Source organism: Coturnix japonica, chromosome 33, assembly GCF_054131305.1.
Source record: "Coturnix japonica strain WE chromosome 33, WE-NBRP24, whole genome shotgun sequence".
In the NCBI taxonomy this organism is placed as follows: domain Eukaryota; kingdom Metazoa; phylum Chordata; class Aves; order Galliformes; family Phasianidae; genus Coturnix; species Coturnix japonica.
This window is the reverse complement of record NC_140695.1, coordinates 1,157,885-1,182,302: the sequence shown is the minus strand read 5'-3', so window position 1 is coordinate 1,182,302 and position 24,418 is coordinate 1,157,885. Positions and strand designations below refer to the sequence as shown.

Here is a 24,418-nt window from a genome sequence, read left to right as displayed (position 1 = left end):
CAGTCCAATGTATGTTCAAGTGTGCACCAGTGTGTCTGATGAATGTGTAACTTTAATTGTGTCTTTATGGATGGTTGTTGTTTGTTGTAATGCTAGAGTCTTAGAAATGTGTCCCTGTACATCTGTGATCATGTAAATGTGTGTGTATGCACAGATCTATATAAATGCCTGATGAGAAGTGCTCAGGGTTTCCAAGTAGGAGATAACACAGTGTACCAAAATCAGCGGGAAACTCCAGTGCATTCACATTCAGCCATCATTTTGTTCTAAGAAAATGGGGATTTTCCTTCATGAAAGAAGAGGCACAAGTGCAAAAGGGCTTTTGTGGCACTGACTGTGCAGCTGATTGTCAATCTGAGACGGAGGACTTTCCATACGTGCCTTTTTCTTTCACTTACCCTCACAGATGTGACCTCTGGAAAGAAAAGCTAATAAAGCCTTTTTCCCCCCACAGAGAAACACACATAAGAGCTTGGCAGAAACTGCCATTTCTTCAAAGTCATGTCTAACAATTTTTCCACCAGCACCAGCTCTTCCTTTTAGTCTCTGAAAAGAAGGCTTGCCAGTAAAAGTCCAGAAATAACTTCTCTCACTAGAACCCGTGTTTGCCAACAATAGCTAAGGAAAGGGAATCTATTTTTGTATCTGGATTGTAGTGTGAGATAGTTCTGGTGGCCTAATCTAATTGTGGTTTAGGATGTTGTAATCTCTGTATTGAGGTATATGGGAGAAAAATAGTATGTGTGCCTCTTCTGAGAAAAGAATTAGGGTCAGTGCTAGCAGTAGGAGAAATTGAGATAATACCAGATAGTCTCTGTTTGGCAGCCAAGGCCAAGTCTCACTGTCTCCAAGCAAGGTAAGCAGACCAGGCTTCTGAAGAGTACTTGGATTCAGCCACGAGTCCACATTATTAGGCAAGTCCATGGTAGTGTAGCAGATCCAAAGTGAAAACACACGTTAGTAATTCAGGGTGATGTTTGTGGGATCAAACAGCTCAGAAACCACTTGGCAGGTCCACAGTGACAAGGTGATGCTGGGAAGTCAGTTCTGTGAGTCAGAGTCTCACCATAGGGTACACCATATACACACCATAGGGTGTGCTCAGGTAAAAGCATGTAAGCGTTGCTACAGGAGCTACAGACCTGCAGTTTTACAGCAGAGCCCTAAGCTGAAGTGGGGCTCTTAGAATAGGTAGAGGGTATGGGTAAAGGCCCCAGGCGGGTCTGGCTGAGGACCTTTATGGCCTGTTAGTGCTTTCAGAGCTCTAAAAGAATGATTCATTTCACCATCAGAGTATCATGTCTGGGTTGTCTCTGTTCTGTATCAGAACTGTGGAACAGCTGCTAAAAATAAACCTTAGAAAATCTATTCCAGACTTTATACGAGACCCTGTCTGTGTTGAGCAGGAGATCTGGGGTTCATTCAGACAAGTATCTGAAAACCTCACAACCAGCTGGGTGTACTCAACATGTGTGTTAGCTGTTCTGAGTTTTGTAACTTAAGCTATTAATTTAAGGCTTCTGTTCACTCTGACTAGCTAAGATCCTGACAGGGACTTTAATTCACAGGCATAAAGCTCTGACAGTCTCTGCTTCTAACTGCCATAATGGACAAACTTGATGGGCAAATGCGTTTGTTATTTTTCTTAGGAGACAAAAACTGATTCAGGTATTCAGTTGCTGTGATAATAGCTATTCTAATAGAAGCAGACGTCTCCTAGTGTTGTTTCTATCTCTTGCCAATCTTGAGCTTCACCACTCTCCTGAATGTGTAGCTTTTTAGTCCTTCTATTTACTGAAGGTCTGTAGTTGTACACTGCCTTTCTGAGAGAGCTCAGATTCCACTTGTCTGTCCCTAGTGGGCAGGATAGAAGGTACTCCCCTCCCATATGTTCAGGGGCACAACTGCATCTGCAGAGCTTTGAGGTTCTTTGTCAGAGAGTAGTGCTTGCTAGTTACTCTAGAAGCTGCAGGTGACCCAAAACACTGAGCAAGGGACTCCACACTCTCTACGAGTGTGGGATTGGCAGCACATCTGCCTGATAGAAGGTCTTTATCTCACAAGAAAAGAGAGAAGAGGGAAGCAACTGCTGCCGTGATCTCTGCAGCTGCCTGTCATCCTGCCTGAGTGAGTTTGATGTGGTGCTGTTGCTTCTTTACAGAAAAAGACGCAAGTTATTTTAAGACACTCTTATTATTTTTCTTATTTTTTGGAAATCTTAATCTTTTAAAATATGGCAGGATCTCGAATTAGATGCTTCAAACAATTTTGCTTCCAGCAGTGAGGGGTGAAGTGTAGGAGGTAAAGAGAACTGTGGGTTACCTCCCCATCTCTGCTGATGTCCTTCACTAGGTGCCCTTCACTAGGTCACTCCTCCTCTGATTCAGCATCCCTGTTGGCAGCTTGCAGTACTGCTCTCCTATCTCCCAGAGGATATCCTGCGATTAATTGAGGGATGTATCTAAATCGCTTTAGCATGCAAGCCAAAAGTCATCGGGGACAAAGCTGTTACTAGGGCAGGAATAAAGGTCAGACCCTTGCTGACATGGTTGTCTTGATTAATTACTACACTAATCTCTATAACTCCTCTTCAGCAATATAATTTGGCCTCATCCCTTGCTTGTTTGTTGGTTGTTGTGGTTTTTTTTCCTTCCATTTTCTGCAACTTAGTGGTGAGAGAATTACTGAATAAACCCACATGGAAAATGCTACTTCTCTCTTTCCCACCTCTTGGCCAAACCTATGCCTCATTCCCCCTTAGTGTCCTGGGGGAATGTGTCTTAGTGTCCTGGGCAGCCTTAGCTGGTGGGGGCAACCAGCCCATGGCAGACAGTTGGAACTCTGTGATCTTTAAGGACCCTTCCAACCTAAGCTAAGAATCTATAATTCCACGATTCTTAGGGATTTGAGGAGTGATAGACAATTACTTGAATTACTAGGAACATGATGCATGGAACTGGCAAAATCAGTTCATTTGATACTATTTTCCTGCAGCTTTTTTTATGTAGGAAAGTACAAGGTCGGTGCAAGAAATCCTTAGCGTCCCTGTTCTCTGGGTGAAGTGTATTGAAGGGCTGAGCAGCCAACCATGGCTGAGGGCAGGAGGTGCTGGTAGTTTGGATTCTGCGACTAATACAGCTCTGGGGCTCATTGTTTTGGGACAAACACTTTTGAACACAGAGACTGTGCAGAGTCCATTAAGGATCACCAGCAGCATCAGAAGAAGATACAGAGGGGCTTGGAGAGGAGCAGAAGGCAGACTGAGTGAACGTGTGTAGTGAAGGGTAGTGAACCGAACCTGCTTTGGATGAACAAGAGGGAAGATTCCCTCCAGGTTACTGCCCAGTGGGAAATCAAAGAAATGAAGAAAATCACTCCGTGTTTCCTATTCAGCTCCTCATTCGGATCTGTTGTATTTTCCACTCCTCTGTGATTACGTCCGTGTCTCAGTCAGGTATTGTTTTCTGCTTGAGTTGGGAATGTTCCCTAAAGCTGTTCCGAGTGCGCAATACTCTCTCATTCTCTTTCCCAGGCCAATTTTGGAGTGAATTTTGGCAGATTACACAAGTGAAGAGTGTTTACTGTCCTGTCTTACATCATCATTTTCCCGTATCGTTTATTTTTCCTTTGACAGATTTTTAACACTGCCAGTCTAATATGCATCAGAGATTGTCGAGTATTACCATAATGCAGTGTATTGTGGGTAATCCCATGCAAATTGTTCTGTGGAAAGTCATGCTAAATTATCTTCTTGGGGGGAGAAAGAAAAAGGCTTTTGCTTTCATTTATTTTAACCGTTTGTTCTTTGGATTTCAGAGCAGCTGCCAGTGGCAATGATTTAGAACAGTTGTTTGACACTCGGCACCATGTGAGGCGATGCTCCTCCTCAAAAGACATGGTGCTAAATGCATGGCGTTGTGTACTGTGCTAGGTTTATTGTATACGTGTCTCCAGTGTTCACATTTAAAACGTTGGTAGGTTGTCTAAGGAAAAATCTGAGTGTATGTTGGGTTGGCACAGTGAAGGTAGGCATTGCCAATTTTTCCAGCTCCATTGTATGAACATATTGAGGAAATACCAGTTCTTGTGAGCCTGAAGTGCATCAGATGTCTCTTGGAAGAGGCAGATCTGATCATACACGCTCTTGTTTTCTTTTTTTCTTTATTATCAAGGTCATTTGCTTGTAAACTGGCTGCTTTGTTCTTTCTGAGGTCCATATTACTTCCCCAAACCGAGACAGTAATCCTCCTTCTGGATGGAACACTTGATTGTAGTAGAAATGATTGCAGTGTCACAAACAGAGGATTATCGTTTTAAGTGGAAATCATAAAAACAGGTTGAAAAAGACTTCTAAGAAAGAGGCAGCTTGTTCTTATGCAAATTTTCTCAGGTAGTACAGCTGCAAGATAAGAAGTCTTGAAAGCCTATAATCTGGAGTCAGCATCTTCTCTGTTAATACAGGTTTGCCTGCGTCACACTGTGAACGGTCAGTAGGTCTCCAAAGACTCAGAGAAACTTAGTTTATTCTTCTGAGGCCTACATGTCTTTCTCTTTTTGCATGATGCTCTGGAGGTTGAGGCATTACTCAGCTGCTGTGCATTTGCTTCTGGCTGGTCTCCTCTGAAAAAGACAAAGTGGAAATATTCATTGCAGAACAAGAGGAAATATAAGCTGCTTTTGTGTGAGTCACATCAGTTATCCCACTTGATAGAGATAGTTGCCTCCCCCTCACCCTACTTCTGTCTCTCTGATCTTGTTTCCCTTTCTTCAGTCTGTTCCTTACAGCCTTCAAACACCTGATTTCTTTTTCTCTTTCTTTCCAAAAGCACAGTAAGTGGAGAAGTTAAAGTAAGCCTTTGCTGGTGGGATTATAAGAGCAGTAAAGGCTTATAGGTGGTTTGAAGAAGTTTGTGTCTAATTGACACTCATCCTTGGTAAACAAGTCCAAACGTCTGAGCTCATGCTGCTGGTAGGTTCCTTGTGGGCAAGCAACAGGGGCTCATATCTGCTGTAATAATGTAGAATATTCAGTTTTGATCTCTGTTGTTTTTGTTTGCTGGTTCCTTTCTTTTGATACTAATCGTATTCTCAGCCAAAAGAGTGGTTTAAAAAAACCCCATCAGCCATCAGACTACTTGTACCAGCGGACATCTGGGTTGGCAATAAAGTGAGCCTTTGGACTCCGCAGACCTATAAATCCTGGTTAGCAGCTGGTGGCAACTGTTTCACCTGGAGGAACTTATCTTGATGTCTGGCATCTGGTTGTGTGGTCTGTATTCCCAAGACCCTTCACAGGATGTCCCTCCTAACCCAACCTTCTTGTAAAAAGATCATTCTTTCTCCCTGGGCCTTTTGGTAAAATACGTCTGTTAAGGTAACTTTCTGACATATTCAAGCTGCAAGAAGCATCCTGTATCAGAATAATTATGCTAACACCCATTAGAACACAGCCAACAAGCCCCTTCTTTGTACTCCCATCCTTCACCTTCAAAGGGAGCAGTTACCAGGCTGGATTCCTCACCAAACAGTGTGTCTCTTTCCTCTCTGATCTGAACTGGGCACGTATGCCTTTTGTGCTTTCCTGTGTATCCTTGGCTTGGGAAATCAATGGTTCCTTTGTTGCTTTAGAAGTGCTAATACAATGAATTCTGGAATTGTAGTTGCTTACTGTCACTGATCACTTGGAAGTGTGTTAGGTGGGGAAACCAGCTTTGGCAGCTGGCTGAAGATAACCAAAGAGAACTTGTGAAATGAAAAAAGATAGAAAATTGACATGAGGAATCCTTCATAATATAGGGGAAAAGGCGCAGTATAAGGGGACAGCCATACAATATATGTGAAATTTGAGAAACGAGAAAGGAAGGCTCAGAGCTGCAGATGGCTCTGTGCCCTTACCTCTCACTCATGAGTCTCTTTATGAAGACGTGTTTAAAGTAAATGTTTAAGGAGACCAACAAAGAGAAGGTCTTGGGCTGATCTGTGAATATGTGCATGGCAATTTAACTGCAGGAGCTGGCGTGTGGCGTGGCCCAGGCAAGGGGACTGCCATCGGGTAGAAGTTTTGCTCTGGTGCCAATGGAAGCAGGAGTCAGAGGAAATGAGGGATTTAGTATAGAACAGACTTAGATCTGGAAAAAAGAAGCATGCTCCAAGGCATAATCAAAAGGCTCTGGAAGGAAACAGTGGACCCTCAGGACTGGAATAATAAGGAATTGTGAAGGCTGAGATTTGGATGCATGCTGGAGCTATTTATGCTGTCCTGGGGCCACAGGCATGTTGGCAGAGCTGGTAGGCAGCCAGGACAGGAACAGAGCAGAATGCTGTGGGACCACTCTGGCTGTTTTATGCAGGAAGACAATGTCTGCACGTTATCTGTCGGTGTTATTTTATATTCAACCAAGGCTACAACACACAGAATCAGGTAAACCTCAGGTTTTATTGCTGTAAGAGTTATAAGGGAACAAAGGAACTGAAGATTCAAACTGGTAAAATCATTAATAATGGCCAGTGGGGTAGATAGCAGACATCTCAAACATGCTAAACAATGTGCTCATTCTGATTCCTTATGTTTTAAAATTTACTCCAGAGGTTGAGAACCACCAAAAAAAGAAAAAACCTACGAGAAACACAAGGGCAGGGAAGCACAGTGACTGAGTTAATTGCCTTGATGGCATGAGTGAAGGGAGATGCAGTATACAAAGTTTGTCATTTGTTAAGACTCATATTTAAGTGAGCAGCATTGGTGGACATCCTAGTTAAGTCAGAACTAAGGAGAAGAGAGTTTCCCTCACCCAAAAGAAATCCCAAAGGGATTGGAGTTTTGGGGTGAGGCACAAAAGGGTCATTTGTATAGTGAAAATCTACTTAAAAGTCTGGAAAAATAGGTGGGATGTATTAATCATCACCGGGGTGGGAAGAAATGGATAGTAAGGTGACTCCAGCTACCACTCTGTTTTGGTCTGTATTTCTTTAATGACTGAGAAATGAGGAGAACAGTAAAATGCTAAGATTTACTGTTTGCAGCTGATATGAATTATACAGTAGGAAGGAGGACAGCAAGACTGTGGTTACGGGAATGGAAGATAAAATACAGACGGTGGCGGGGTAAAGCATGTTTGAAAGAATAGTTTAAAGCATTCAAACACATGGTTGGGTTCTGAATTAGCTCTGACTGTTCAGGAAAACATAAGTAGCGATTAGAAAGACAGCTCAATAAAGATACCTGTGCCATGTGCAGCAGCAACAATAAAGAAGAAAGTGAGTAAGATGCTTGTGTATGTGAGAAAATGTAGGCTTGGAAGATGCTATAATATCCCTATAGACGTGAATGGTAGTACCTCCTTTGGACTGCTTTGTCTGTTATGAGTTATTTTCTTTGTAAGGCAAAAGAGATAATGAAAGGGGGGGCTAGAGGAAGCACACAGTGGCCTGGAAGGCAGATTCGATATGGGAGAGTATTAGTGATACTTGAGCTATTGAGAGAGAAAGGGAAAGAGTGCAGAGAGCTCAGCAGTAACACTCAGCACTGTGCTGGGGAGAGGCTTCACAGTGATGTGGATATTTGGTGGCAGCATAGCAGGAAGCAAACTCGCCACCCCATTAAATTCCACTCCATGTAACGTTGCTATCAGGCCAACATGCAGCTTTGCCGGTCTGCTTGTGTCTGTAATGTGCTAGCATGGGAACAGAGCACCAGAGATCCTGTGGGGCAGACAGCTATCAGGCTGGAGCATGCTGTGATGTCTGGGTCATGCTGTGCTGGCTTCTTTCTAAATGCACTCTAGTGCCTAAATCATTATGTTGGTGCAAAAGTGATACCATGATCCATCATGGGGTCTTATTTTGTATGGGGAAGAAAAGCGTACTAGTGTTGCTGTGTCATTTTGGTCAATACATATTTTCATCACCTCTGGGATGGGCAGAATGGCATATGTTTTATCAGAGTAAGAGGGAAAGGCTTCAAAGCTTTCTATATTGCAGATTATAGTATAGTGAATTTCAAAATAAAATCTACTTTGTAATTTCCCAGTAACTATAAATACTTGCTCTGCTTTAAAGCCACACAGAAAAATAACAAGGTGTTGTGTAACATAGAACAATATGGAGGGCATTTCATGAAAAGATACAATTGGTTCTTTATATAACACATAATTAACCAGGAGAACCTGATAGTGAATGACATTATGGAGACAAATACTGTACTAAGAATGTTCAAAACAGGTTAGACGCTTTCTGAATAGCATCTGTATTTACGTTAGCCAGAATAAACATCATAAATCCTTTTGTTGCCAAGCATGTGGTGATCACCAGCCAGGATTAGGAAGTTATTTAACTCCCACGGTGAAATATGGCCAAATGAGTTAAACTCATAGCTGAAAATGCTTGGGTGGGCCTGGAGTCTGCTCACTTTTCTGTATGCTGAAGTTATTCATACAAGCAGAGAAGTGGAAGTAGAGAGGGAGGAAAAGTGATCCAGGGATTAAACTGCCAATTTAGGAATTGCAAAAATTCAACTTCTTGCTTTCCCAGACTGCTTTTATGAGCTAATTCATTTGACACAGACTCTCAGATGTACTTAGAGCTCCACCTCACATTTAATCTTCAGGCACCTCAGGCTATAACCTGGCTGTGACTTGTTCCAGGTTCCATAGAGTTCACACAGCAGAAGGTGTACGAGTGAGAGAAAGCCGTGGGTAGACTACAGATGAATGTTGAAGGCACAGTCAGATGGGGTAACAGCAGTTAACCTGTTGCCAGTACTGGAACCTGCATTAAAGACAGAAATGTTCTTGAACAAAGCACTTGGTTGTCACCAGTGTAAAGTAGTTTTCTTTTCTTACACTGCCCCAGAATCACTGTATGACCTTGAACAGTTTCCCCATTTCTTCTTCTTGTCTGCCAAGTAGGAGAGTTAATTATCTGGAGCACTATTTGTTTTCTTTCAAGAATTAGCACTTATTTTTTCTATTTATTTTCTGTTTTGTTGTTGTTGTTGTTTTTCCTGACAAACAAACAATGACAACAACAAAAACATACTGACAATTCCCACTACTTTTGTTCTTTGCCCTCTGGACCTTCTTTATGGCTCATCTACGTTGGTTTTGCTTTCTATTTTTGTCCATCTTTTATTCCTGATTCAGCCACTTTTCACAGTTATGCCCCACATAAATGTATGCATTGGTCCCAGTGATACCCAAGAAGTGATCTGGCAAAACTGGACCTTCTGGTACCATGTACTACCTTCCATCTCAGGAAGCAATGCGAAAGAGGTGCACCAGCATCCAGCAAGTATGGAAGCATTCCATACCCAACCACTACTGCTCTGTGTGAGTGTGCAGTCTCTGGGGGAGGGTGATGAGAATATATCCCCATCTTTATGCTTACTTTGGTTGGCTATCTATGCTATCTGAATAAGTAGAACTTGACAACCAGTTTTACCATTTGCTAAATCCTCAGTTCTCTTACAAACAGGCCTTTCAGGCCTCTTTCTGCTCTCTGATCTGCTTTCCTCCATCCCTTGAACAATCTAGCCTGTAGCATCTTTAGCCAGGGAAAGAGTCCGTTTGAATGACAAATCAATAACCCATCTTGTGACGAAACAAAGAAGTTTGCTCAGTCCCAGCTGAATCAGAGCATCAGCTAAATTCAGCAGATTTTCAGGGAGGGTTGACAGCAAGCTGGGCCTTGTTTCCTCACCTAGTAGCCAAAGTACTGAGGAAAGCGAGGATGGGCATTCATAACGAAGCACACCTCTCCAACAGTGAGATGGGGATTGAGGTTTCCATTAGTTTTCCTCTTGTTATCATTCCTCCACATCAGCATCCACTGACCTCAACCACCCCTCCCTCTTTCTCATCCTTTTATCTCTCCAGTCCTTTTATCTTCTGTCTTTAACTCAACCCCTCTCATCTTTCTAGAAATTCAAGCTACCCAATTTTTTTTCTCCATCTTCAGCCTTTTCTGCTTGCTTAATCCCTTTGAAATCTTTTGGCCCAAATTTCTATCCCCTAAACTTTGTCTGTTTAGAATGTCATACCTACTGCTTAGGGATCTCTGGGCCATGAGAAAAACTGGCTTGTTCCCTACTGTCCTCATCTCAATAGCTGGTTCCCCATTGTGCATCAGCATGTTTTCTTTCACAGGGGTTTAAAGGACACTATCTTTTGGGGCTGGCCCAGGCTAAAATTTCATCTGCAGGCACCAAATGTTTCATTCAGCTGTGTGGTTTGTCCTGTGCAGCCTCGAAGTAGTTTCTATTAGTATTCCAATGGAGAGCTCACTGATGGAATTAGTGGGAAACCAGACTGCCAATTTATTTATACCCAGCCTTAGGGCATAACCATTGTGCATGTGTAAAGCTGTTGAGATGCAGAGTATACTCTGCATGTGTGTGTGTATGTGTTGACTGGAAGTAAGTTTGCAGGGAAAAATATTGCCTCAAGGATTGAACAGTGCCCAAAAGTGACCGTACTGTGTGCCAAAGATCCCTTTTCTCTGAACGCAAGAGAAAAATGATGGCTCTGAAATCTGTTGTCTACTTGTGTTTATTAATATCTTTCAACTCCAGTTTAACTGCAGCTCTTGTTACCCTGGTGGAGAGAGAAAATTCTAATTTAACTTCTGGAGTCCTTCCACCTTCAACAATATCTGTGTTATGAAACTATCGCTGCCTTTGGCTTGTGGGGTTGTTTAAAGCATATGAGTAATGAATAACGAAGTTTTCCCATTACATTGTCTCTTAGCCTGTGATGTGTTTTTAGGTAAATTGAGAGACGTTGGAAGCATTTAGTTGTGAATATATAGTTGATGCATCAGTGCTGAATGCGAATGAACTCTTTTTCCGGTATAATTTCATCAACTTTCATTAGGAGAATTTTTATTGCCATTATCTTGGCCAAATGATAAATCACGGAATAGCTTTCTTATTTTTCCCCCTCCTTCCGTGTTTCCTATTACTGTGACACAGTGTCATTTAGGAGATGCAGATGAACACCTCACTGCCCTGTTATGATAAAAACAGTTTGGGCAGAGAACAAATGTACTGGTTTAACTAGACCAAGAGCTAATAGGTTGTGTTCATTTAATTCATCTGATTAGCCATGTTGAGTTCCTCTGGAATGTTTCTTCCCACCAAATCATATATACAGATACATCCAGATATTAGAGCATGGTGATGTCTCTTACCATACTGTCTGCTGTGGTATGAAAAAATGAGAAGAGATTAGCAAATAATGTCTAGTTCCATTATTCTTTATAACAGCCAGGAAACTATAAACCTGTTATCCTTTAACATTATGTCTTCAAAAGACATGCATGAGGGGGCCCAGGGGACCAGTGGGCATATTTGTATTGCGCAGCAATGTGTGTATTGAGCCAATGCTGATCCAGACTGGCACTTTCATGTTATGAAGAGCAGAAACTATGCAAAGATATGAGCTGATCATCAAAGAAGAATACCTTTGTTAGCATATCCATGAGGCTAAACTAATTAAGACTGATGATCTTGTCTGCAGCTTTCTGGTACAGTTTTCTGATTCAGACTTTGCTTAGATTTTGCTGGCTTGGAAGACTGCACTGCACTCCGCTTCTCATACAGATGCCTCCAGAGGAGGATGGAGCCATGTAGGATTGTGATGGGGAAAGACAGGGTCTCTGAGAGTTCAGGACATTGCAGAGGACCTGATGGCAGGTAGAACAGCTTCCTCCTGCATGGTAGTGGCAAACGGGTTATATATTGTCACTGTGAGTAGAAACAATCCAGCTTGACTGCTGTGGAGCTTCTTAACCAAAATCAAAAGTTCACCACTTCTCTTTCTTTATCTCTTGTAGAATTTCAAGAATTTCAAGCAAGGCAGGAGGGGCTGGTTTCTACCCAGAGCACCAGCTCTTGGCACTGCTGGCAGATATCATTAATGCTGTTAGTTTGATGCATCAGTTCTGTCAGCATCTTCACTTTAATGGTAGTCACCAATGCAGCTCCAGCTCCTGCCTCTGCTGAGAGCTGAGGAAGAAGAGGGAGAGCATTGTCTGAGTTGGAAAATAAAAGACTGCCTGTGTTTGAAGTGAATTAAATGTGTTAACTTGTAATGTTCTAGCTGAGGTTTCCAGCTGTTATTCCCGAGCTGTCTGTTCTCGAAGCAATATGGGTCCATCATAAAGCAGCTAACTTCAGAGCATGAGCACTTACTGTCTGAGGCTTCTCAGGTGTATTATACTTTTATTATTATTATTTCTCTGTTCATAGTTTCCTAAGGCCTCTTCATATCCTGAATAAAACCCTGGGGAATTGTAAGCCCACAGGCTGAGTTTTAGCACTGTCACTATTCGCATCTCCTGGATTGATAGGTATTTAGTGTGCTGCCTGGATCCTGGAAACAGGACCCTAAGATACACCCCAGGGAAAGCCCCAAGATGTTCCTTGTATTTTTTACCCCTGAGAGAATAATTCCTTTGCTGTGGAAGTGACTTATTTTTGCTCAGAAATGTCACCATTTCCACCTGCCAATTGTAACTGCCACACTAAAATGTCTTCTGAAGTAAAATAATGGAAGTGAGGAATCTATGTAGAGCTGCTAGGCCCTCGTTGTTTTGTATTAATGACCATTGGTTCCTCTAAGCCTCTTCATCTATTTTCTTCCCATTATTAATAATTACTATAGTTCATTGCACCTGGCTTTTACTTAGCAAAGCTTGCAGTGATTAGGATGGGAGAAGAAATGGTGTTAGAGATTTGCTGACTGCTTTAAAGATATTTAAGAGACTTTCTGAGAGCAGAAGTCAGATCTCCAGAGTCCTTTGTCTACGCCTGGCAGGGAGGCTCTGTTTTCTCATATTGTTTGTGTGCTCTTCTAGGCACGTCCTCTGCTTATCTAGCTGTCCAACCACTCAGTATATGTACAAGCTCAAAATAATGCATTATTTGTTCATTATTCATTATTATAATTACCTATTCATATTTATTCATATAGTTTGAGAAAACAAGCAGAATTTCAATGTGGTTACTATAGGAAAATGTGTTTGTTATCAGATAGGGCTGCTTTAATGTTAGATTTTATTTGTACATGCTGGACTTGCTGGAGTTGAAGTGAAGGCATTCGCCTTGTAAGACATTTTGTGGCCTCTAACAAACATGAACCAAAAAAAAGCATTACAAGGGAGCTGTAGATGGTCACTTGGGAAGCCTCTTTTTTCCATCCACCTCCATGCTGTTGGCTCCCAATTTCTCTCAGCTGTGCAGAAGATCCTAGAGAAATTATAAGTGCAACCTTACATAGGAAACATAAACAAATTAAAGAAGGCAAAACAAAACTAACTACTAAGAAACAGGAGACTGGAGCTCAGCCCCCTGTTATCAGTTACTGGTATATTATATATATATAATATATAATATATATAATATATGGGCTCTGTTACCTGTAAGATGTGCAGTAACAAACACCGAGTGAAGGGTCAAGAGCAGGCCATGCTGGTGTGGAGCACACACTGTGCTTGTGGCTGGTGCCAGGGCTGTGAGCACGGACTTATGGCAGTTGCTAAGGAAACAGTCTTGGAAATGGGATTGGAGTTCTTGTCAGAAGGTTGGCTGCAGAAATGGTTTGTGCTTCAAAAGCACACGGGGCTGATACTGACAAAGGCTGCAATTGTTCAGCAATTGATTCAACCCCTGGTGTGATAGCATTAAGGAGTAACACATGATGTGATCACTAAATGCCAAAGATGAGGGATTTTGCAGTTTCTTTGGGTTATTTTCGGTGACTCTTTTGTGGTTTTGGAGGTTTTTTTTGGTCTCTTGCCATCTCACTGCTTGTGAGAAACTACCAGTAATTACACCGGATTACTCCTATGTAGGCCCTTGATGTGTTACTTTTTTGTTGGGTCTTTATTTTTTTAAGTAGTGAAAAAGCATGCACAGACAATTCAAAGTCAGGGCTCTTCCATGTGAGGACCCACAGCTTGAAGGAGTCCTCTTGGAAAGGTGATGTTGATAATCCCAGTCCTGTTTTTGCATTTCTTTGCCTGCACGTCCCTACTAGAGACATAGGCTTTTAATACACTGAGAAATTCCTCAGAGTTATTTGTTATTTTGCAATTACTTTGTAATTGATTTTCTTAAAAAGCAATTCATAACTTGTTAAAGATGTTCCCTCCTTCCCCTCTTCACTGTTTTTTCTCTAATCTCTGCCACTGTCCAGTATTTACAGTCATAAAACCTATTTGTTTCCCATTGCTTAGGGAGATGACGCTTCTAGAGAGAGAAAAAAGATGAGACCTAATGATTTGTAAGAGTGTATTTAGTCAGATCCTCTTGGGGTATGAGTCTAATTTGTACAGTGACAACTTCAGTGTAAGTAACCAGAGCAGTTACACTACTTGCCTCTGTTGCCTCTGTAAAATAGAAGCTATTTTAGAATAGATCCTGTAGAACAAATGCTATCATTGAATTCATGATTGACTGTATGGGAACCTGAATGAGGTGATACTGTAATACTAAGAGCTGTCCTTCTGAAAAACAGTCTCCCAACACCTGCGCTTTGTACACTCAGCAATGAAACTTCCTCCTTTTTTCCACCAGGGCCTGCAGCTGGGAACTCAAGAGCTGGAGGAGATGGGAAGCAAGTTTTGCCTTGCTCTGCTCATTCTGCATCTCAAATCCTTGCCCTGCAGCAAGAAGGTGATGGCTCAGGCAGCGCTACTCCTAGATCTGGAGGAAGAGATAACAATAACAGACCGGGCACAAAGGTCAGTGACAGTTTCCTTACAAATTTCATTTTCCTCTCAAAATATTACTTGAGCATATGGATGGCACTGTCTCAGTGAATTCATCAACAGGAAACTGAAGTTTCAGGTGATACTCTGTCCACCTCAGATCTCCTCTGTGGAGTCAATCTCCTACAGGGAAGATGTTCTCTAGGTGAAGGACTTTGATGGTATGATTTAGAAACAGTATGCCTGATTCTGCAAGGATTCGCACAGTCATTCCACTTTTCCTCACAGCATTGTATCCTACAGACATATGAAGCATAGGTTTGTGATTTTTGGTGCGTGTGATGAAGTCATTATCCAAACAACCATATGGGAGGTGTTTTTTCCTAATTGCAAAATTCATTTCTTAGCTTCCTGTGTTCAATGGGATGTATGCAAGTGAGGTTGCCTCATATGTGGGGAATTTGGCCTGGGTAAAGGTCAGAATATGGGATGCTTCAGCTGTGATGAAGCAGAAATGTATGTGCTCTTTCTAAACCATGCTATTCCTAGTTCTACATGCAAGCACTTACTCTTGCAATATTGTTTTTCCAAGACAAATGGAGGAAAAAATAACTGAGTGATGTGATATGATTTGAAGTTCCCAGTGGGTTTGTTATCAAAGAGTGCTTCCAGCTTCATCAATGAAAAGCCAATTTTTTCTGTTGCAGAAATGCCCCCATAATTTACAGCAAACTTCCAGTCTTCCCCCTGCAGGAATACTTAACTGACATTCGCACCACCTGTTCCTCATGCCTGAAACCATTCTTACAAGCTTGTTCGTGGTTTTTAATGTTTATGGGGAACAATGAAAAAAAGAGAACTAAAATATAGAGACATTCCTTTTGTATAGCTGTGCTCACTTGTTGTATTAGGCGAAATACGGGGATGTTATCGGGCTGTGACGTGACAGGCCCTTCCCCATATTCTGGAAGAATCTTGCTACGTGTAATACAGTAGGCGTAGACGAAGTGGACAAAGGTTATATAAGGTCGTGTGTGCTTCAATAAATCGCCATTTTACCATGCTACCACCTTGGTGTCACTTGGTAATTGGTCTAACTACTGCTTCAGTTGGAGGCGAGAGATCGTAAAGCCATTAACGATCATAAAGCCTTCAAATGGTGACCGCCGACGTGATTCGTCACGATTAGGCGTGATTAGGGACTTTTGGAGCAAGGTAGTTGTCTGCTAAACGGCAGCAGGATCCCACTGCGGTAGCGAATCCTCTCGTCGCGGAGTAGTGGAAGCCCAGGGTCGAAGAGGAGTGGCCATCACTCTTCGACAGGTGGGAGAGCGAGCTCGGAATCTCGGAATCTCGGGGACCCCCAGGAACCTTCGGGGAAGCGCCAGGGAGCGGCCAGGAGAACTACGTTCGGCCGGGGCGACATGGAAGCCGTTATCAAGGTAATTCTTCACGCTTGCAAACTTCACTGTGGGAAACAGGCTCCTTCCAAAAAGGAGGTAACAGCAGTTCTTTCGCTGCTGGAAAAGGAAGGGCTTTTAACAAACCCGTCTGATTTATACAATCCTGGCAGATGGGATGGAATTACGGCCGCACTATCTCAAAGGTCGCTGGCCACTCGAAAAGTATCAGAATTCAAAGTATGGGGACTTATCTTGGAGGCGCTGAAAGCAGCACGGGAGGAGAAGCTAGCAAACCAACGTGCTAGAGAAATTCTGGGTTTGGAGACGGGGGGAGGCCGGGGGGGGAGTCTTGACTCTCTTACAGATTCAGTGCAAGGCAAGATGGTGCCGGCTCCCCCGAACACATCTGTTCCTTCGCCTAAGACGGACATTCCAGAAGGCAGCCCTGAACAGGAGGACACCCCGCCTCCGCCCCCCTATCCTGACTCCTCGTATCCTTCATTAGACGCCTACAGGGATGAAGGGGGAGGGAAGCCCCTCGAGGAATGCGATGTTGCTACTGTGCCTGATAAGAACAAGGACAAGGGAGAGAGAAAGGGGGGAGGCATGGTGGTGCCACCAGAGCTGAAAGGAGGAGGTGTGGTCCCAACAGAGCTGAAAGGGGGAGGTGTGGTGTCACCGGGGAAAAGTGTAAGGAGGGGTGGTACTTCTTCGTTGTCGGGTCCCGCCTGTTGCTGTGCGTATGCCGAGAAAGGGGGGGATTGTGCCAACCCATGTGATAGTGAAGGTGAATGTGGGTGTGATGATTTCATGTGGCCCGCCCAAGGGGCTGGCCAAGCCGCCCAAGGTGCCACCCAAGGGGGATGTGGTCCTGCGTGGGCTGCCCAGGGGGCCGCCCAAGGGGGATGTGGCCCCACGGCACCCGTACCGTGGAGCCCACCCACTTTCACTGATTGGGCCCAGACAAGGGAGGACCTCCAGACAGCCGACCCGGAAACAACAGCTTTTGCCCTCCCGATAATAGTGAAACAGGATGGTCCGGCTTGGACCCCTCTGGATTCCAAGGCGATTACTCGCCTTGCAGAGTTAGTTAAGAACAAGGGCTTGCGTTCTCCGGTAACTATGTCAGCAATTGAGGCTCTCATGGCCTCGAGTCTCCTGCCGTACGATGTGGTCAGTCTCATGAGGGTGATTCTTGAGCCCGTGCAGTACACGCTGTGGTATGATGAATGGAATAGATTGCTTCAGGCTGTTGTCGCTGAGGCAGCTCGTGATAACAATCATCCAGCTAATGCGCATACAGGTCAGGGCCGTGGAGCTAGGGTTGAAAGAACTACTCTCTTGCGCCTTCAGGGACTAGCAGATGGTATGGTGGGATCCCCGGAGGGTCAAGCAAGAGGGCTGAGAGCGGGGGAGTTAGCTGCGCTTACAAAGGCAGCCCTTCAGGCGCTGCGGACAGTGGCTAAAGTTGCGGAGCCTGTGCTCCCGTGGTCCGACATCAAACAGGAGCCTTCTGAGTCATTTTCTGATTTTGCAAATCGCTTGATTCGTGCCATTGAAGGGTCTGACCTCCCGAAGGGAGTCCAGCCTTTGGTTGTGATAGACTGTCTCAAGCAAAAGTCGCTCCCGGACGTTCAGCAGATAATTAGGGCAGCTCCTGGAACTTTGAACACCCCAGGGGAGATTATCAAATATGTGCTAGATCATCAGAAAAATACTCCCTCCAATAATGATAGCTTGGCAACTGCCGTGCAGGGAATGGCTGCCGAAGTCAGCTCTGCGATTAAATCTGCAGTGATGATGGCAGCTCGCACCGGGGATGAGAAGGGAAAAGGTCCGTGTTTCAAGTGTGGGCAGCATGGTCATTTTAAAGCACAATGCCCCAAGAAAGCTGGGCAGAGCAAGCCGCAAGGAAAACATTGTCAGTTGTGCAATGGGGTTGGACATGTTGCGCGTCACTGTCGAAAATTTGAGGTTTTGCCGCAGGGAAACTGGAACGGGAGGGTGCCAGCGGCCCAGGGCCCCTTCCCGCTTCATTAAAATGGGCCAAGCGTGTTGACCACACGGTGGCGCTGACCATGGATCTAGGTGATAGGCCATTGGTGAGGGTCATGATGACGTTGGACCCTGGAGTGCCTACACTAGGTCCTAGGACGGTGTACCTTACAGCTTTGTTGGACTCTGGTGCAGATGTTACAGTTATTGCAGAGCGCGATTGGCCATTCCAGTGGCCAAAGGTTGCAACATCAAAGGTCCTGATAGGGGTGGGGGGTGAAATGACCACCTCTGTGTCGGATGCGGAAGTGGGAATTTCGATCATCAATCGAGATGGCTCAATAGAAAAAACTGTTTTCATCACCCCCAATATAGCTCCGATCAGGGGATCTCTGCTAGGCAGAGATCTTCTTCTTCTCATTGGGTTACGGCTGACAAATTTATCCTAAGGGCCACTGTCCACCACTTGGCGCTGCAGCATGCGATTCCGCTGCGTTGGAAACGGGATACATCTCCCGTTTGGGTGGATCAGTGGCCCATTCCTGCTAAAAAATTGGCAGCGCTCATACAGCTTGTTTCCAGAGAACTTGCACTAGGCCATATAGAGTCATCGCTTAGCAATTGGAACACGCCCATCTTTGTCATTCAGAAGGCCTCTGGATCGTTTCGGCTGCTCCACGATCTCCGAGCAGTCAATTCACAGATCATCCCCTTTGGTCCTGTCCAGCAAGGGGGACCTTTGTTGTCAGCAGTCCCACAGGGATGGCCTCTGATGGTCATTGATCTAAAGGATTGTTTCTTCTCTATCCCATTGGCTAAACAGGATAGGGAAGCCTTTGCATTCACAGTTCCGGTTGTAAATAATCGAGAGCCAGCTCAGAGGTACCAGTGGAAGGTTCTTCCGCAAGGTATGGTCTGTTCACCTACGATCTGTCAACTTGTGGTGAGCAGAGTCATAGAACCAGTGAGAAAGGCACTGCCAGGATGCCAAATCGCCCATTACATGGATGATTTGCTGCTTGTTGCACCTGATGATGCTCAGTTGAAAACGTTGGAGGGGCAGATCGTCCGCACCCTCATCTCTGCAGGGTTTGTGATCTCTCAGGAAAAGATCCAGAGAGAACCAGGGATTGAATTCCTGGGCTATAAATTTGGATCTTCCACAGTAATCCCGGAGGGGCTGGAGATTAAGCCTCAAATTACAAACTTATGGGATGTGCAGAAGTTGGTGGGGGCACTGCAATGGGTGAGGAATGCCATTGGCATCCCTCCGCGCCTCATGAAACCTTTCTATGATCAACTGAAGGGATCAGTCCCACAAGAGGAGAGGCATTGGAATCCAGAGATGGAGTCAGCCTGGCAGGAGATACTGTCAGCCTGCTCCACCAATGCCCTTGCCAGGTGGGAACCTGATCGCCCGTTGGAGGCTGCGGTCACTAGGTGCCAGCATGGTTCAGCTGCAGTGATTGGGCATGCTTTGAACTCTCGGCCACACCCACTGTCATGGTTATTTTCTGCTCAGCCGGTGAGAGCATTTACCACATGGCTAGAACAGCTGTCATATTTGCTGCGAAAGGCTCGCCTCACTGCGATCAGAGCTTTCGGGAAGGACTTGGAAGTCATCTATTTACCAGGAGCTTTTCGAAATGTGCAACCTCTGCCAGATGAGGTGTCATTGGCTGTTTATGACTTCAGCGGAAAGTTTTGCTATTCAGACTCACTGCCAATTTTTGAACTGGCAAAACCCCTCCAGATATCATTGCGACACAGGGTCCTGGACACCCCTGTGAACGGTCCTACAGTCTTCACTGATGCTTCGTCATCAACGGGCCAGGGGGTGGCTGTGTGGCAAACAGTTGAGGGTGGCTGGAGTTACAAGATGATAACAGACAAGACAGCAAGTGTTCAGATGCTCGAGGCTAGGGCTATGGCAGTGGCACTACATCTTTGGCCCACGAAGCCTTGCAATGCTGTCACGGATTCTGTGTTCGTGGCAAAAATGCTGCTACGGATGGGAAAGGAAGGGCAACCGAGTACAGCAGCTGCAGCCCTGTTAGAGGATGCTTTAGCTATCAGGGTTGCACCCGTTGCCATCCTTCATGTTCGTAGCCACTCTGAGGTGCCAGGTTTCTTTACAGCAGGAAACGACATGGCTGATCGGATAGCAGGGAACCAGGTGTGCACTTTGCAGGAAGCTCGTGATCTTCATTCAGCACTTCACATAGGGGCCAAGGCACTGGCTCGAGCCTGTTCTATCCCGATTACAGTCGCTAGGGAGGTAGTGCAAACCTGCCCTCACTGTAATTCTGCGCCAGCTTTAGGAGCGGGGGTTAATCCTCGTGGTCTCGCTCCATTAGACGTCTGGCAAACAGACTTCACAATGGAACCACGGATGGCCCCACGACAGTGGCTGGCTGTGACTATTGACACGTCCTCTACCGTCATTGTAGCCACACAACATGGTCATGTCAGTTCTACAGCAGCACAACACCATTGGGCCACGGCTATAGCAGTTTTGGGAATGCCGCGCCACATAAAAACAGACAATGGTTCTTGCTTTATTTCGCGTTCGTCCAAAGATTGGTTAGCTCGCTGGAATATCACACACACCACAGGCATTCCGGGAAATTCGCAGGGCCAAGCTATCGTCGAAAGGGCTAACCGCCTCCTCAAGGAAAAGATTCGTGTCCTTGGGGAGGGGGAAGGCTATTCGGGAAAGATCCCAGTATCACAACAAGGGGAAATCTTGGCCCGCGCACTGTATGCACTAAATCACTTTGAGCGAGGAGAAAATTCCAGGACCCCCACCCAGAAACATTGGCGGCCAAGAATCATCGAAGAAGGCCCGCCAGTAAAGATCAAGGTGGATAATGGGTCCTGGGAGTCGGGATGGTCCATACTAGTCTGGGGAAGGGGGTACGCAGCAGTAAAATGCAAAGGCACAGGAGACATACGTTGGGTGCCATCGAGAAAAATTAAGCCAGAGGTTGGTGGTGAAAAAGAAAATGTCAGGGAAATAACAAGAGCTGAGTATCCTCTTCCAGGACCTCTTGATCGGCCGCCCAAGGAATCCTGAACTGGTGGAGCGCAGAAGAAGATCTTTCATCTGGATACCGAAGAAATTCTTGAGACTCAAGAACCCAAAGGACCCAGAGAAACAACCCCTGCTGCCAACGAGAGACACCATTTTGATGCTGCTATGTCTTTTGTCTTTATGTTGGTCGCCGGTGGGGGGTGTTCACTTGATCCAACAACCTGGGAATCTGTGGGTTACTTGGGCGAAACAAACAGGCAGGACGGATTTCTGTCTTAGCCTGCAATCAACTACCTCGCCATTTCAAACATGTTTAATTGGGATTCCTATATGGGGGAACTCCTCTGAGTTTCAGGGATACGTAAGATCATATAATCCCATACAAGATCCATGCAGAGAATTCTGTGCACTAACAGCTATTAACATCACACGTAGAGATTTAGGGAATGACACTGTAATCCTTGTGAAACAAGGTCCGTGAAACAAGCTAACATGACTTCCACACTGCTGAGTGAGCTACTTGAAGACACTGACAGTATTAGACATGCTATGCTTCAAAACAGAGCAGCAATTGATTTCTTGCTTCTCGCACAGGGTCATGGTTGTAAAGACTTTGATGGGATGTGTTGTTTTAACTTGAGTGATCATAGTAAGTCGTTGCACGAGAAGCAGGAGGTGAAGAGGCTGAAGAAGAGGAGGAAGGTGCTAGGGAAGAATCAGAAGAAGGCAAAGAAGGTGAAGAGGAAGATGGAGAGATATTGTTGCGTATTGTAACGGGTTAAGCCTTTTAAGCATGGGGAGGGGGAAATGTTGTATTAGGCGAAATACGGGGATGTTATCGGGCTGTGACGTGACAGGCCCTTCCCCATATTCTGGAAGAATCTTGCTACGTGTAATACAGTAGGCGTAGACGAAGTGGACAAAGGTTATATAAGGTCGTGTGTGCTTCAATAAATCGCCATTTTACCATGCTACCACCTTGGTGTCACTTGGTAATTGGTCTAACTACTGCTTCAGTTGGAGGCGAGAGATCGTAAAGCCATTAACGATCATAAAGCCTTCACTCACTTGTACATATGAACACATAAATGAAGCAATTAACATGTATCCTAAATGGTTTCAGTACTGGGGACAGCCATCCGAGAAATCGTTGGTGTCTCATTAGAGAGAGCTACTGAAGCCTGGCCAGGTGGATGAATTTGAGATATAAATCAGATTTTCCAATTCTGAATTAGAGCTGGAGGAGTTTTTGCATGAAAGTAACTTCAGGGAAGGAAAATATTGAACTCTGACTTGTCCCAGACACTGAAAATAAGTTGGTCATACCAACTCCATGAGCACTTTCTCTCATTTGTGTGGTTTTCCATTACCTTTTTCTTTGGTTGGTTTCATGTTAGTGAGCATTCATTTCATTTTTCCTGATGTTGTGTGGGCGATGAACCTTTACCAATATAGCAGCTCTCTAATGACAAATACTTTTAAAGAAGTTAAGAATTAAAGAAAAATCCCTTACCTTGTACAGCTCCCATGCCATTCCATATCTGTTTGTGGTGGTCAAAAGCAAAGCGCTCTGTCCCTTCAAGGTTCTGTGTCATCTGGGGATGGGATGTCACTGCTGAAGGCAGTGTGATGGTTACTTGTTCATTTTCACTCCAGTGGGTGGAATTGCAGATTTATGGAGTTCTGATGGGTTAGGTGCAATTAGTTGGCATTTGTAGTACAAGTAAACATTACATTGTTTGCTCCTGTCTAAAGATTTGCCATATTACAGGAGCTTTTTGCAAAAGATCAGGAAAAGGGAGATGTGGGGACCAAGGGGCTTGGCTTGTAAGTGTATTCTATTTTATGATAAATAATTCATTGAAAAGGATTGTGCAGCTTATTGATTCTGATTCAGAAAATTAATATTTTGCTTCTGGGTTTCTTTGAGTCTCGCCAAGAGAACTGCATAATTTGATTTTAGAGGGAATAAGAGGCCTAAAGCAACCAAAGGAAGAATGCAGAATAAAGAGAGCACACTGCTATGGGCAGGAGAGCAGCTGTATCCAGGCCTCTCCCCCAGCTCAGACTTTGAAATAAAATAATGCATAGACTATGAAATAAAAAACTGATTATCCATCAGAACTGGAGGTTGCAGTGTGGGGTTCCACTCGGTCTAATCTTACTCTGTAAAGATGAAATCCAGTCTTTCTCCATTTAGGTAGCACAGGGAGCTCAGCAGAGTCTTTCTGCTTACTGGTGGTGTGTCACTACATCAATGGTAATTATAGTCTACTTTTGCCAAGACTAGAGCTGTCTTTCATGGTTTAAGGAGCAGGAAGTGTTTATAGCTTAGAACCAGTGCTGTTGTCTTCTGTAGTTACCACAAAAAACACTTGAACACTTTCTATGCTTTCCTCTTGTGAGGATGGAAATAACCCAAATTATTTTTGTACCTTTGCCAAAGCAGAGTTGAACTCGGGGCCTGCAGGTGCTACACAGGAGCGACCTAAATGGTTACACTGTGGGATGTCTTTCTTGTGTGCTTTACACTGTGAGCAGAGGTGGTTTAAACACCTTGCAGGCAATCCCTTTTCCAGACCTCTGTACTGTGTAATGAATAGTGGGTGTTTAAGTGGGAGCCAATGGGTCTGACTGCAGCTTAAGTTTGTTTTTGGTAGAGCGTGTTGCAGAAGACTGTCTTGACTGACTTTCTCACCTAGAGAAAGATACACATATGGATGTTTCCTATCAGAGCAGGATTAACAGTGTCAGAAGAAAACGATGACTGCCACTCGACCTTGATGAAAATACGATCTTTATTTAGTTGATAAGGTTCTATTTTGCAGAAAACATGCTGAAATTGCTCTGACCACTCCAGCTGTGATCAGTGAGATTAATTGCACAGTGCTTATGTTCAATACATCTATCTAATTTTCTAAATGTGCATTTCTGAGTGCCCGTCTCTATAGTACTCCGGGTGACAGGTCAAGCCATGGAAAGAGAAGTTAATCCAGTACTGGACAGATCTGACTTCCAGGTGATATGTCTCATGGCAAAGGTACATAGATCACAAGCCAGAGGTCTTTTATGTTACGAAACTCCTACGGTTCATGTTCTGCGTTTGTGTCTTTTTTTTTGTCATGGTGTCTGGTGTGCGTGGCATTGACTTGGCATCTCAGCATCTCCCTCCAACAGCGAACATTTTCACCTGTCAACGTTTATAACTGGATGTGTCTTTTAATTTTCCTCTTAGAGCTCTCTCTGCTCAGGGCATTTTGCAGCCTTACTTTTCCGCTAC

At 44.4% G+C, this 24,418-nt stretch overlaps 1 protein-coding gene and 1 long non-coding RNA gene across 2 annotated transcripts in view; one reads left to right on the top strand and one right to left on the bottom strand.

Annotated features, from left to right (window-relative positions):
• LOC146755316 (cytosolic carboxypeptidase 4-like) overlaps window positions 1-24,418 on the top strand; it is a 295,069-nt gene that overhangs the window by 243,770 nt on the left and 26,881 nt on the right. The window contains exon 6 of the mRNA XM_085525658.1: window positions 14,573-14,739. Within this exon, the coding sequence (XP_085381784.1) occupies window positions 14,573-14,739 (167 nt within the window). The remainder of the gene's footprint in view (window positions 1-14,572; window positions 14,740-24,418) is intronic.
• LOC146755318 (uncharacterized) lies at window positions 8,509-13,914 on the bottom strand. The gene is made up of 3 exons (XR_014938130.1): window positions 13,414-13,914; window positions 13,152-13,243; window positions 8,509-12,001 (listed from the first exon to the last, which is right to left on the bottom strand). It is a non-coding gene; the product is annotated as an uncharacterized LOC146755318 (long non-coding RNA).